The 15410-nt window shown below is 52.5% G+C and overlaps 1 protein-coding gene across 2 annotated transcripts in view; it reads left to right on the top strand.

The window, feature by feature from the left end:
- The window catches only part of PCSK6 (proprotein convertase subtilisin/kexin type 6), a 169924-nt gene that overhangs the window by 112589 nt on the left and 41925 nt on the right, over positions 1-15410 (top strand). For both annotated transcript variants that reach the window (XM_025271642.3, XM_025271641.3), the window contains exons 9-11: positions 1279-1379; positions 5739-5842; positions 7913-8030. In XM_025271642.3, the coding sequence (XP_025127427.1) occupies positions 1279-1379; positions 5739-5842; positions 7913-8030 (323 nt within the window). The remainder of the gene's footprint in view (positions 1-1278; positions 1380-5738; positions 5843-7912; positions 8031-15410) is intronic.

Raw genomic sequence — 15410 nt, 5'->3', positions numbered from 1 at the left:
CGCGGGCTCCCTCTCTCCGGGTGATGGTCGGCCTCGCTGAGCCCTGACAAAGGAAAGACACTCTGTTTGTAAGAGGCTCTGGACTCTCTCCACAGGGGAAATTCTTTTTCAGGGATTTGCAGATGGGTGGCTGGAGCCTGGCAGTTGCAGGTATGTTAGTCTCCTGTTGGCACCATAACAAATGATCCCAAGATTCCCAGCTGGAAACAGCACAGCTGGGCCATCTCACAGCTCTGGGGGCACAAGTGCAGCAGCCTCCACGGGCCCATTTTCTGGGCCTCACGAGGCTGAGTCCAGGTGTCAGCTGGGCTGCGTGTTTTCCATAGGCTCAACAGGAGGGCCTGTCCAGTACGCATCCCGCGTGTTGGCAGACCTCAGTTGCTTGTGGTTTTAGGACTGAGCTCCCATCTCCTCATGGGCTGGCTGCCGAGGCCAGTTCCTGACTGCTGTGGGCCACCCACCTTCCTGGCTTGCATCCCCAGCATCCTCTCTAAAGCCAGCAGCACAGATCAAGTCCTTCTTGAGCCGCATCTCTCTGACAGATGTAAGGGCCTGTGATTACATCGGGCCTGCTGGATCATCCAGGATAAACCCCTGACTTAACAGTTGGCTGGGTGGCAGCCTTCGCTCCATCTGCACTAGCATGGGGGTCACTGCAGGGCCAGCCCCCCTCCTAGCACAGTAGATGTCTCCTACCTGTGCCTCCATGAGGTCGCCACCTCAGTTCAGGGGGGTGCAGTCAGGCCGTGCCATGGTGAGACTCAGAGTCCGCGCCCTGCCCAAGGGCGCTCCGCGTGTAGCTCTTGCAGCAGACAGGGTGGGGGCTTTGGGACACTGCCAGCTACGAGGAGGACATCCTGGTAGGGGTGGTCTGTGATCTCTGACCCATCCTCGGCCTCTGGCTCACAGCAGAGGTGCTCTCCGGGCCACCTGGCACCTGCATGTCTATTATGCTCCTCTGAAGTTGGGGTGACTTTGGGGTCATTGATGGGGGCCCTGGCAAGCAGTCTTACTGTGGAGGCCCCTCTGTTTCATTCTGTCTCTCCGTGGAGTCTCGGGGTACATCTGCAGAGGTGTGGGTGTGTGGCTGGGACCCCATCTCCCCACCCCACTATCAGCATGTTGCTCTGGGGGGTGCCAGACCCGTGGAAACCTCTGTCCCTGAGATGTGTCTGCGTAGCACCTCTTCCGTCCCTAGGTCAAAGTCAGCCTGCCCGGGGCAGTGTCCTGGGCAGCCTCTGACCCAGCTGCTTGCTTCCCCCACCTCCCCCCTGCCAGGTGACCACGGACCTGCGTCAGCGCTGCACAGACGGCCACACCGGAACCTCGGTCTCGGCCCCCATGGTTGCCGGTATCATCGCCTTGGCCTTGGAAGCAAAGTAAGTTCTTACCTGCCTTCCCTTCTTTACCTTTCTTTCTTCTTTTTTAAAAAGTTAAAATACACATAATGTAAAATTTACCATTTAAGCCATTTTAAGTGTGTAGTTGATGAAACATATTCACTGTTGTATGACCGTCTCCACCACCCCCTGCAGGACGTCCCTCTTTGTCCAAACTGCTCCTGTCCCCAAAAGACAGCTCTGCCGCAAAAAATCACACAGACAGAGCTTAGACAGGAGATGCTCCGTCTCACAGTCCCAGGGCCCGAGGTCTAAGACTGAGTGTCGCAGGGCTGGTTTCCTCTGAGGCCTCTCTCCTTGGTGCGTCACCTTCTCCCCATGTCCTCACGCGGCCTTCTTTGAATGTGTGTGTTTGTTGTTCAGTCACTTAGTTGTGTCTGACTCTTTATGACCCCATGGACTGTAGCACACCAGGCCTCCTTGTCATGTATGTGTTTAGATCCTTTCATAAGGACACCAGTTACCCTGGATCATGGCCCACCCTATGGACCCCATTTCACCTTAACAACCTCTTTATGATCCCATCTCCATGGGCAGTTACATCTGAGGTCCTGGGGGTCTGGTTTCCACGTGTGACTTTGGGGAAGGGACACAGCTGGCAACCACAGCTGTGTTCTCTGTCTTTGAGTCTGACTCTTCTGGGCTTTCAAATGAGTGGAGTCACAGAGTGTTTGTCCGTCACTCAGCACAGTGTCTTCCAGATTTGCCCATGTCGCAGCAGATGTCTGGATGTCTTCCTTTTTCAGGCCGTCCTTAATAGGAGTCAAGAGGCTCCTTCCTGTGTCTCCCTTTTTCAAGCTCACAGCCTCCTGCCTTCATAGGGGCACAGGGAGCTGGTGGGCGCAAACCTCAAGCCTGCACTACACCCCAGATCACACTTTAGGTCAATACAGCTGCCCTCTGTCAAGGGGGTTCATGAGTGGTGATGCTTTATCTGCTTCAAGCCACATAAAAACCCCAAAATTGCCATGTGTTGGATGGGTCCACTTTACATACGGTCATGGAATCAAACAGGTTTTAGTTTAAACATCAACAGTGGCTCCCAACAACAACCTGTGGCTTTGAAGGAGTCGTTTGCTGCAGATGAGATTGTAAGAAGTTGTGTTTGGGTTGCTGAGTCCATCTAATTATGTGTGTTTTGTTTGTTGATTCACATCAGGAGAAAAAGCATAAAGCTCAAATGCTACCCATTTAACAAAGAAACAGGTATGTTTGATTTTCAGGCCAAAATGTTAACTTCTGTGTCCTGGGGCTCATTTTAAAATACTAAATAGTTACTTGTGTGGAAAGTTGCATTCACATACTTAATGATTCATTGTTTTATATTTTCTTTCCTCCCTTTTTGGAAACGTGCAAGGAATTTTGTTAGCTGAGGATATATAGAAAACAAACCCTGTTTTGTGCCACTCGTTCCATTAAACCTGGCCTGTGGACTCACGAACTCCCTGATCGATATCTCCTCATCATTGTAGCCCATCCTCAGAATTTTACAGATGGCAGGCATCACTGGACACAGCGTCCACTTAGAGCGTGTAAGTGCAAGGGTTGGTCAAGGGAGGAAGGAGCTGTAACGGGCATGCTGCCAGCCTCAGCTGAGGGGCTTTGGAGGCTCCGGGGCCAAGACCGCTGCTCATGTGTGCAGTGTCTTCCTGGCAAAGCCAGGTCGCCCAGGGGAGGAGAGAAGCTCTCCGGCAGGAGGCTAGCAGGCAGCACATGACAAGATGAAGGAAGAGCCTAGTGTGTGAGAACCGCCCCGAGGGTCAGCCGGGAGTTCAGGGCCATTTTGGAATGTCACATCAGTCCCTTCTTCATGAGAAACCATGTCCAACACCATTTCTTAGATATGTTTCCATACAACTGTGAGTGCGACTTTATTTCTATCATCAGAAACGAGGTGCGTTTCCCCCTAGGAAAATAGTTTCTCACAGCCTCCCTTTCTGGACCCTCTGTCATCAGCACTGAAGCCCAGGCTTCCTGGTGCCTTATGCTGAGCTTCCGGGGCGAGGGGAGGCATTCTGCATCTTTGTGGGCCCCACGGTCATGAGCAGCTGCTGCTGCTGCTGTGAAGTCACTTCAGTAGTGTCCAATTCTGTGCGACCCCATAGACGGCAGCCCACCAGGCTCCGCCGTCCCTGGGATTCTCTAGGCAAGAACATTGGAGTGGGTTGCCATTTCCTTCTCCAATGCTTGAAAGTGAAAAGTGAAAGGGAAGTCGCTTAGTCATGTCCAACTCGTAGTGACCCCATGGACTGCAGCCTACCAGGCTCCTCTGTCCATGGGATTTTCCAGGCAAGAGTACTGGAGTCGGTTGACATTGCCTTCTCCAGTCATGAGCAGGGACCAGCCCAAACAAGCAAGGATGGGCTGTGGCCGCATCTGCCATCTGGACTGCAGAGCCTGTGCCCGGTCTTTCCACCAGGGGGAGGAGTCTGTGCCCAACCTCACTGCCAGAGGGTGTGGTCTGTGCCCCCTCTCCACCAGAGGATGTGGTCTATGCCTGGCCTCTCCACCAGGAGGTGCGGACTGTGCCCCCTCTCCACCAGAGGGCATGGTCCGTGCCTGGCCTCTACGCCAGAGAGTGCGGCCTGTGGCCCCCTCTCTGCCAGAGGGCATGACCTGTGTCCCCTCTCCACCAGAGGGCATGGTCTGTGCCTGACCTCTCCTCCAGGGGGCGTGACCTGTCCCTAAACTCTCCAGCAGGGGTCATGTCCTGCACCCGGCCTCTGTGTCAGAGGTGTGGTCTGTACCCACCTCTCTGCCAGAGGACGTGGCCCTGGGTATCTGGGGCCGCAGGTCCTCCTCTGACAGTGAGGCTGGCTGTGGTCCTCAGGTGGGGCCGTGGATGAGGGGATGGCAGGTCAGCTTGCGCCAAGGAAAATCTGGAAACTGGACCCATGGAAGCAGTTGCGATGAGGCAGCCAGGAGGCCAATATCTGGCCAGGGACAAGCACAGTGGAGAGAATGTGGTGAAGTCAGAGGAGGCCAGGGCTAGGACCGGGGAGTGAGAGCCCCCAGGGAGGAGGACACACCCCCCCAGGACCCAAGCTACAGATGAGTGTCTTGCAGGTAAAAAGGGGGCATTTGTTGGGAAAGTAAAACAGTGCAGCTACTGTTAAAAAAAACTGTAATGGCTCCTTAAAAAAATTAAAGAATTACCATGTGATCCAACAATTACACTTGTGGGTGTGCACCCACAGGGATCAAAGCAGGGGCTCAAAGAAATGGTTTTACGGCCATGTTTGTAGCATCGTTACTCAATAGCAAAAGGTGGAAGTGCCTCAGGCATCCATCAATAGGTTAGTGTGGTCTGTGCAGCCACAGAGAAGGAAGGAGACCTGACCCCTGCAGCAGCAAGGGCACCACACTGCATGAACTAAGTCAGTCACAGAGGGTCAAATCCCGCATGACTCCACTCGTGTGAGGCACCTGGAGTCCTCGGATTCACAGAGATGGAAGGTGGTGGGAGTGGGGGCCAGGGATGGGAGGAGGGAGGGGGGTTAGTGCTTGATGGGTGCAGGGGTTCGGTGGCTTAAGATGATCAAGCTCTGGAGGTGAACGGTGGTGATGACTGCGCAGCACAGGGAATGTATTTAATGGCACTGACTGTATGTCTAAGAACCATTACGATGGTGCATTTCACGTTATGTATGTTTGCAAACACACAAAGAACAGGCAGTTGGAAGGATGTTTGTGAGGAGTGGTCAGGCAGGTGCTGTTGAGGAGGAGACGTCGAAGAGTGGGTCTGCTCTTGTCGGTGACGCAGTCCTAGCACTGTGGACAGAGGGGTCTGGAGAGCTTGTGTTGAGAAGTGTTGAAAAGGCAGGCAAGGATATCTTATCTGCATTTTTGGTAGTAGGCAAGTGTTCTTTAACAAAGTGCCTGTACTCCACACCAGAATGATATATCGTAAAGGTAGAGTATCTAGAATCTCAAATTCTAATGTGTGGCCAGTAGTCCTGGGAGTGGGGTGTGGACAGGAGATGGCTGGCGCGCCCCAGTACTCAGAGCACTCCCTCATGGGGTGCAGACCAGCCCAGGTTTTCCCACCACGTGCTAACACACAGTGCCATCATCTCATGGATTCAGGGGGATTGTGGCCCAAGGCTGGACTTTCCCCAGGTGTCAGGTCACCTGCTGCACCGTCTTATCTCAAGCTTCAAGGATCAAAATTGATTCTTGACTGAGAGGGTGTGACATCTGCCCTTGCCAAGTGGTAGTGTCTTGGGGCCTCCTCAAGTACAGGAGCAAGGCCAGCCCCCAGTGCCCCGCCTCTGCTGGACCTGGCGGTCGGCATTGCTGACCGATGTGAGTACAGCTGTCTGTCCTTTGTCATTGCAGCAGCCAGCTGACCTGGAGGGATGTCCAGCACTTGCTGGTGAAGACGTCCAGGCCGGCCCACCTCAAAGCAAACGACTGGAAGGTGAACGGTGCTGGTCATAAAGGTGCGGCCGAGACTCGGGGGCTGGGCAGGGCCAGGTGCCATCCGGGCAGAGCCTGTGGGTGACCTTCCAGAGTCTGTATGGGGGAACGTGGATTTCTCACCAAAAAAAAAAACCCAGACGACAGTAATTGTGTGTCACAAGAATGAGGAGCGCAAACTTAGTAGTTTAAGCAGAGTACCTACAGTCACTTGAGTATTGGGCTCCCTAAACCTCATGACCTTTGCCACGTCAGGGGCCCCAGTACCGATACTGACTTCATGGTTCTCTTTAAATTTGTGCCTATTTTTTTTTTTTTTTACACAAAGGAATATATCCTAAAAGAAAACTGCATTACATCTAGTCAGTCATGTGTGTGTGTTATTAGCTCAGTCGTGTCCCACTCTTTGTGACCCAATGGACTGCTCCACTGGACTCCTCTGTCCATGGAATTCTCCAGGCAAGAATACTGGAGTGGGTTGTTATTCCCTTCTCCAGGGGATCTTCCCGACCGAGGGATCAAACCCAGGTCTCTTGTATTGCAGACAGATTCTTTACCACCTGAGCCGCCAGGGAAGCCCCCCCAGTCAGTCATGGGCTTGATGCCAATCATAGTAAATGAAGTTTGCTTACATGCCACCTGAGGGCAACTTGCACTCTTAGCCCCGAGTAGCTCTCCCTAAGTTTCCACACCTGTGCAGTGAAGACACTGAGGCGGTTATGTGAATTCCTTTCTAACTGTAGAACTTCTGTCAGCAAGTCCTTGTGTTTTAAAAGGGCTGTCTGCCATCACAGCTTGGGGCTGACCCAGGTACCGTGAGCTCAGCCCGTGGTCAGGCTTGCAGCCAGGTATGTGAGGCCTCTTGAGCAGGTGGTGATAGGGGTATGCTCCTGGATTTGTCCGTCTTGCTTGTTACCAGAGACACTTGAAAATGATTTACATTTAGCCATGGTATATTCAGGAGAACATTTTCCCTTTCCTTAGGGTCAGATCCAACTATTTTGACACCAAGCCTGACATTCCTCTCTGTAAAATATAGGTCAAGCGTTGTCACCCCAAGTTCCAAGAGATGTTCCTTTAATGAGGAGGTTGGCTGGACCTGATGCTTCCTTGTCTTACAGGGATGTTGGTGGTAATGGTTCACTGTAACAGGAGCTGACCTACATTTCAGTTTTGGCCTAATTAGTAGGAAAAGGGGTTGTATCTAGTTTTTAACCTTGCCTCCTAACTCTGAAACTCCCCTGCATGGCCAGATTAAACACTGACTCAGGCCAGCCTGTGTACTGGACAATGCTACTTTCCCCGGACACCCTGGAAATTCCACAGGAAAAGCAAACGGAAAAAGACAAGAGCGGAGCCTTGTTTGATTGTGTCTACTGCACGCATGGTTGCATGAGCCACAGCATCTTGGGTCTTGTTTTTCTCATCTGGTTCAAGACTCAGGGAGCACAGTTCAGTTCAATCACTCAGTCATGTCCGACTCTTTGCAACCCTTGGACTGCAGTACTCCAGGCTTCCCTGTCCATCACCAACTCCCAGAGCTTGGTCAAACTCATGCCCATCAAGTTGGTGATGCCATCCAACCATCTCATCCTGTCATCCCCTTCTCCTCCTGCCCTCAATCTTTCCCAGCATCAGGGTCTTTTCCAGTGAGTCAATTCTTCCCATCAGGTGGCCAAAGTATTGGAGTTTCAGCTTCAGCATCAGTCCTTCCAAAGAATTCAGGACTGATTTCCTTTAGGATGGACTGGTTTGATCTCCTTGCAGTCCAAGGGGCTCTCTTGGGAGCACAGATGCCAAGAATTCCCTTTAATCTAAAGAAACTGGTCCTCATCTCACAGAAAGAAAGTTCTAGACCCTCCCAGCATTTCTTTCACTTTGCACCCAGACGGGACACATTTTCTGGCCCTCACTCCTGGTCTGAAAGAGTTCTGTCCAGAGAGTAAGGCTGCCGGGACCCTGCTGCATCCTTGTGGGGGCGGGGGCTGCAGCCAGGCCACTCTGGAGCTGGCTGTGGCCCCTGCAGCTATGGGGGGACAGAGGCAGCCATCCCTGGGCATGGGGGGCTGGGTCTGAAGGCCCTGTCTTTTCAGTTAGCCACCTCTATGGATTTGGCCTGGTGGATGCGGATGCCCTGGTCGTGGAGGCCAAGAAATGGATGGCAGTGCCCCCGCAGCACACCTGTGTCGCCGTCACTGACAAGAGACCCAGGTGAGCTCGGCTCCTGCACATGCACTGGGCCCTGCTGGTGGGCATTTGGGGGTTGGGGGTGGGGGTAGATGCTCACATGTGCATTCCTGTGCTTGTCGATGGGGACACATGTGCACACGCCAGTGTGTGTGTGTGTATGTGTGTGTGTATACTTTCATGCATACACGTGTGTGCATGTGTGTGCGCACACTTGCGGTGCATCTGGATATGTGTCTGCCTTTTTTTCCTGTGGATTATGAGACAGGTAGAGGAATCGCTTCTCCAGGACTGTTTCGAGGCCTTTTGCTGTTGATGTCGTTCCCTTTTATCTGTTGCTCCCTCAGCCTGAGCCCCTAACGAGGACTGGAAATTCTTAGCGTGTATTTAGCGGAGCTCCCAGAGGAGGGCGCTGCCCTGCCAGCTGGGGTGACGGGCAGCAATGGCACCTGCCCCAGGGTCCGGGATGGCAGCCCTGCTGCTCCTCTGTTGCAGGCAGGGTCTGGTGTCTAGGGAACACCAGTGTGTCGCTGTGTTTGGGCTCTGATGACTGGAAGGTTTAAGTGCTGGGGTTTAACCTGCCTCGAGCCGTGTTTCGCAGAGTCCTGGCTTCACCTTCCTGCCAAGGTTGAGCACTGCCCTTTGTGTAAGTTATTCTCAGTCAGTTGCATTTGTTCATTAAAATTTTTGTTTTAAAATTTTCAGCTGTCAAGTAATCAAAATGGCAAGAACCCTGTTCCATTAGGCTCAGATGATCCTCCTGAATTCTGCTGTTGCCACTGTCCCTTTTACCCTTTTTTAGAGTGTTTCTCTAGGCCTTAAAATCTGATGAAGAATGGAAGAATGAGATGCATTCTTTTCTAGCATTTATAACCTTTGGAAAATGTGTGTTTTTTAAAAAAATGATGAGGTGATTGCTTTGTCAACAAATACAGATCACTCTCTGAGGTCGCCTTTTCCTTGAGGGCATCCACTTCTTATAATATGCCCTTTTGCGATAAAATTTTCAGAGAAGTACTTTTTGTTGATGCCTTGTGTGCAGTAGGAATTCAGAAAGTATTTGTTGGATGAATACCACACAGTGGGAGCTTTGGAAAAATTATATTTCCCTCCTGATGCTGATGGTGAAGACTGACTGTCAGCTCGTCCCTCCAGGCCTGACCAGCTGGTCGGCCAGCAGATAGGTCTCACTCTTGACGCTGGAAGGCATCACTTTCTCTGGGGAGCCTTAGACTGTCCTATTCAGAAGAAAGTAGAAGGTTCCCTGAGCCTGAGGAGGCCTGTCGCATTCTTCTGCATGGTTGGTTGGGAGATGCCTAGCTCACAGGTCCTCAGGCTCCAGGTTACGTGACGCCTGCCCGGGGCCGCGTCCGGGCTGCAGCCCTTCCCTCCCACTGGCCTCCCCGTCGGGCGGCTCCTGAATGAAGCATTCTTCTCCTGCCAGAAATAGTTTTAAGATGGGAGAGTGGTGCCTCGGTGGCGCAGGGTTGTTTTTATTTTTATTTTATTTTGTTTTTTAAGTGCTGGTCCATGGAGTCTAGACAGCACGGGTGGAGGGGCGCAGCCGTCACACACAGTGTGACATTGTTTCTGTCCTTTGAGGAGGGAAAGGCCACATACTCCAGCGGACAGGAGAATCGCACATGTCTCTAAGGGAAAATCGTCTTTGCGTTCAGCAGCCTTAGCCTCGCAGGACTAGTCAGCCAACCAGCTGTTCGACACCACAGACTCAACTACAGGTTCGGTTGTCCCCAGGGACATGAGGGCCAGGACACAGACACACAGGTCACCAGCCGGGTGCTCCACATGGAATCACATGCCCGCTTTGACCTGTGGTCACAGCCTGCCTGCCAGGGTCACTTGAGCCACATGCTCGGCGGCCCCTGTGCTCATGGCCGGTTTCCTTTGTCAGGTTCTTGTGTAGCTTTGACTAAGCTGCTCGGATGGTTTGGCTTAAAGATGAAAAGGAAGTCTTCCCACACACCTGCTTCTCCTCCCCTGCTTCTCCTTGCTCCCTCTCCACGGATGCTTCTTGGTCCAGGGGTCCCCCAGGATGGCTGTTCTTTCTCTCAGCCTCTTTCTGGTTTCTCCTTCTCATGGTGGAATCCAGGAATGCTGTGAGTGTCCTAGACCCAGCTTTAGTGCTTCCTGTGGAGAGCAGAGAGAGAGAGAGAAGAGAGACACAGAGAGAAAAGGAGAGGGAGACAGGGTGGGAGAGAGAGGCAGCGAGGGGGATCAGGGGGCCTCCTTGGGCATCTTGTGCAGACCTTTGTACCCACATGGGACTCATTTCCCTGCCCTCCCTCCTGAGTGGAAGGACGAGTCTACCCCAGTGTGAACTTCAGAGAACCTTGTTCACTGGGATTAAGTGCAGGCATCCTGGCAAGTCTGTGGTGATGTTGGTGAGGTCGTGTGGGGTTGTGGGCCAGAGGCTTGGGTGTCCCTGGTCATGTGCAGGGCAGGAATGAAGAGTACCAACACCTCTACACCCTCCTTCCCCCCACAGTCCTCCCTGGAGTATGTCCTGTCCAGGGAGATGGTCCCCCTGACCGTGACCAGAGGAGTCCCGGGACTGTCCTCTCTGCAGATCCAGCCTGTGCTCAGACATGGGTGTCATACCCACTGTGCCTTGGAGGACTGCTTAGGCTTTGCTGGTGTCCCTCTGCTGGGGGGCTCCAGCACCACCCCGAACCTGAGTCAGGCTCGGGCCAGAGGGGCAGAGGGCCAGCAGCACAGCAGAGAGGCGGTGATGGGGAGAGGGGGCAGGCTGCCATCAGGGACTGTTGGTGGAGCGGTCAGTCATTCTCTGCAGAAAGGCCATGCTGACCTCCTTGTCTGGACGCTGTGCATCCAGGGTCTGGCAGTGGGGGGATGGCAGCCTGTGTCTGTTGGCATCCCTGAAGTTCATGGAGTAGGCCGTGGAGCCACCAGGAGAGGCCGGGAGAGAGGCGCCCTTGGGAGTGGGGTGGTGAGGAAGGAGAGGGGCCAGGCACCCCCTGCTCACCAGGGGCCAGCCCTCCCCGCACCCCTCAGAGGCCAGCCCTTCCCCCACTCCTGTTCGCAAACACTGATCTTCAGATCTCCCTGGGCCACCTGATTATAGCCTTCACCCACCCCTACCCCTGAGCAGCCCCCCAGCACCCACAGAACAGGCATAAGGGCCAAGCATGGCCGGGTGGCTGTCAGCAAGTGTGGAGTCTTGGCTCAGCAGGAGGGCAAGCCCCTTGACCTCACCGAACACATTCATGTTTGAGAATGACTTGTCCAGGCCATAGCGGTGACCCTGTGCAAGCATGAGTGGAGGCCCAGCCTCTGTTGTAATGTGCAGGCACACAAGGATGGCATTCTTGACTGGTTTTGGGTACAAATGGTTTAAACCTCCTTAGAAGTTTCTGTCCACTAATGGAAAGTAAATAGGGTCATGACCAGTGCCATCTACCTGTGCAAAATTATTTTAAAGTCTAGGGGTGTCAGATAGAAAAGGGTGAAATGACACTTTTATAACCTTTCTGAAAGTGAAAATCAACCTTAATATAACTCCCGTGAATGAAAAAGAGTCCCAGCTTTTAAGAATCTTATCTGACCCATAGGATTTTCTAGCTAGCATGTCCCTACATCTTTAAAGACCCAGCTACAGCTGGACAGTTGATGACATCTCTGCCTCCCAACTCCATGCTGAAGGACAGCCAAGCAAGAGGAATTGACCTGCTCGTCTTTGGTTTCAGCAAGTTTGGAAGGTTACCATCCAGACAGTGTGTAGTTTAGTGTGGCTTGTCTTTTATTAAAGAACTCACCCACCACGCAAAGATAGTTCAAAACTAAAAGCTTTGACTCAGGGTTATCTCCAAAGCAGAACATCTATTTCTAGATGTTCAAGAATTAACTGTGCATTAACCACATGCTGTTTACTCTTCTGGTGTCTCGTTAAACCAGACCACATGTGATGGTCTTTTTATAACAGCTCTGCTTATAAATATGTAGTGGGTTGATGGGTGATGATTATCAGGAGCTTACTGTGTGCCAGCCTTTGTTCTAAGCAGTGTGTATGGATTCACTCATTCAAAACCCCCAACACGGGTGTGAGGTTTGGAAATTATCATTATTATTTTTTTTAATTTGGCTGCGCTGAGTCCTCATTGCTGCGCAGGCTTTTGTCTGGTTGTGGTACATGGGCTTCTCATTGCAGTGGCTTCTCTTGTTGCAGAACACGGGCTCCAGAGCACAAGCTCCTTAGTTGTGGCGCACGGGGTTAGTTGCTCCACAGCTTGTGGCATCTTCCCAGATCAGGGTTGAACCCGTGCTCCCTGCAGTAGAAGCATGGAGTATTAACCAATGGAATGCCAGGGAAGTCCAATGCTCCCTGCTTCTGAGATGAGTATTGGAACTTGGATGATACAGTTGTCCTCGTTCTTCTAGGAAGTCACCATAGTTGTGTTCTAAGAAGTCACCATAGACACTGGAGAGATACAGGTGAGGTTCCCAGGGGTTCTGAAACACTGGGCCAGGATGCAGGTCTGGGCTTGAAACTAAGCTGGGGAGGGGTCTTCCAGGTGGGAGTGCAAAGTGAGGCAGACTTGGGAGATGTTACAGGTTCAGTTCCAGGTCACTGCAATAAAACAAGTCACATGAACTTTCTGGCTTCCCGATGCATACAGAAGTTACATTTCTAATACACTGTAGACTGTTGTGTGCAATAGCACTGTGTCTAAGAGGACAATGTACCTACCTTAGTAAGAAGTACTTCACTGCTAAAAAGAAAAAAAAAAAGAAAGACTTTTTCTGCTAAAAAAAAAAAAAAAAGACTCACCATCATCTGAGCCTTCAGTGAGTTGTAACCTTTTTACAACTGTACATCAAGCATCACCAGAACTTTATTAAAAGTGTGAAACCTTCAAAGATCATTGAAGAGTTTAAAATATTGTGAGAATTGCCAAAATGTGACAGAGATACACGAAGTGACCAAATGCTTTTGGAAAAGTGTGGCCGACAGACTTGGCTGCTGCAGGGTTACCACAATTTGTAAAGCACGGCAGTGGAGGGAGGTCCCTATGCTGACTGCCGTGGCCCCCCAGCTTGAGCAGAGCGGAGGGGGCGGGGGGCACCCGTGCTGCCCAGCTTCTCCTGCTCTTCCCCAACACTTGGTTTACTCGAAAACAGTTCTGCCTCTGGTTCTGAACACCACTTGGATGCCCTAAGATTATAAGCACCATGACTAGGTGAGTGCCTTGAATTTAGTAAATTGGGAACTTGTCTCTACAGATATATGAGCAATTAGATGGTGTCATGTGCTAGAGAAAGCTGAATGCAAGATCTAGGAAGTGGCTATGAGCCTTCGGGCTCGTCGCCATTCCCCACCTTCCCTGAGAGGGTTGCTGCTGAGGGGCGTAGGATGAAGGAACACCTGGAGGGTCCAGCATTGAGTCTGGCACAGCTCAGCAGGAAGTGACACATCTCTGTCCCCAGAGCCCTTTTCCAGGAGGGCAGCTCCCACAGCTTGAATATCACTGGGTCTGAAGGGACCTCTGAAGTCCTCAGGCTCTCTGGGGTCCTGGAGAGATGGCTTTGTGCACAGATGACAGTTTCAGAGTTTAGTAGCAGAAGAACGTTCTGAGTCATCTTGGGAGCTTTACAATCTTTCTAGATCAGCTTTTGTGATTAATGTGCAGCTTGCCTGTGTTTGTGTTTCTGCGCATGATTTGACTGAAACCCTGCAGCTTCTGTGCTCAGCCCGGCCAGTGTGTGTGCGCTCAGGGAGGGCCGGCAGCTGGGGTCCCCAAGAGGCGCTGCCAACCTCAGTGAGGACGCCACGTGTGCTCCCTAAAATGGGCTTTCCTCTTGGGGCATCAGCTCCAAGGCCAGGCTGGGGAGGCAGCTGTGGGGAGTGTGGGGGTCTTTACTTCTGTTCCTGTACCCTGAGGTCAGGCCTCTCATCACTGGTAGTGGGGTTTCCTGGGTGGGATGCATTTCTAGAGCAGAGTGATGGCTCCCCATCCCAGCTGGCAGATGGTTGGGGGTGGGAGCTTGGTTGTGACTTTTGTGTCTGTTTCACCCCTGTCTTGCTTTTCAGCTGAGGAGAGTGTAGGGTTGCTTAGTGAGTCTTCACAGGGGAGTGTCCACCACCCCCTTCCCCAGCACCCACATTGCCTCCTCAATGCAGGAGGTAGGAATAGTTTACCTGAAGATGAGTGAATGCCCGTGGGGCTGGGCGGGGCTGCTGACCACTAAACACTGACAGTAAAACCTGGGAGAAGCACTAGGAGAAGTAAGCATCTCTCAGTTAGTTTACAACGTATACAAGTCATGTTTTCAAATATTTAGAGAGTCTCCAGAGGAATTACATCACTGTTTATAAGTGTTTTGATTGTTTTTTATGACTCAGGCCCTGTCGAGCCAAGCGATTTAATTCCGGAGACACTGAGCCCACACGGGAGCTCCCTCTGGGGGAAGCCCCCTCCCCAGAGGGAAGTCGGGCATAGTGGAAACAGCACTCCCCGCAGTAAACTGAGTGCTGGCCCAGCGTTGCAGAGTTACCCCTGTGCTGCTGGGCAGAGGGTGGCCTTTCTTAAGCTCACAGGCCGTCAGAGTGAGCTGTGCAGGTGCAGCATCGGCGGGTGGCCTGGCCCAGCTCTGCAGCAGTGTTAGGGGAAGGCTTGTCTGCTCCATCTGGGGAGTCCTGAGGGATCAGGGTATGGTGCCTATCCCCAGAGTCCACCCCAGATGGTAAACACCCTTGCGTTTGTTCAGAGCACAAACTCCCTTGTAGGGTGGGGTGGGGGGGGTGGCGGGCAGCGTTCCATCAGCACCGTCCAGAGCAGACTTCCTGTCCATCCTCCATGAAGAGTCCTCTGGTCCAGTCACCGTGACCTCCACCAGTGACCCCAGGTCCCTTGTCCCTCTCCTACTTCCTGGCTTCTTGAACGTGATTGTGGGTCCATGCAGACATCTGTGTAGGACAGGGTGGCTCAGGTGGACGCAGAGGACTCGGAGCCTCACATGTGTCCATGTGTCCCAGCTCTGCCCCTCCACAGCTCTGTGACCTCTCTGGGTTAAATGGGTCGGTCCTTGTCAGTATGCAGGCCAGGGGCCAGTGCCCGGCATGTAGTCAGCTCAGGAAGTGTTTGCTGTTGTTAGCATTCAGCATCATGACCTGTATCTTCAAGGCCAGTCTTTGAGACAGAGTGGTGGGGTTTTAAAGCTTCTCATACCCCAGGCTGCTCAGGAGACTAGCTGGCCACACTGAGGGGGCCGAATTCTGGGTGTACAGGCTGAGTCTGCACAGGAAGACACTCTTTAAGTCTCTCTGAGCAAATCCCAGAATGATCAACCCCTTCAGGGCAGGTGATGTGACTCTGACAGGCGTGTCTAAGAGGGAGACACAAGGGGCTTTGGCCGGGAGGCCTGTCC

This window comes from Bubalus bubalis, chromosome 20 (genome assembly GCF_019923935.1).
Source record: "Bubalus bubalis isolate 160015118507 breed Murrah chromosome 20, NDDB_SH_1, whole genome shotgun sequence".
In the NCBI taxonomy this organism is placed as follows: Eukaryota; Metazoa; Chordata; class Mammalia; order Artiodactyla; family Bovidae; genus Bubalus; species Bubalus bubalis.
This window is presented reverse-complemented; position numbering and strand designations above follow the sequence as displayed.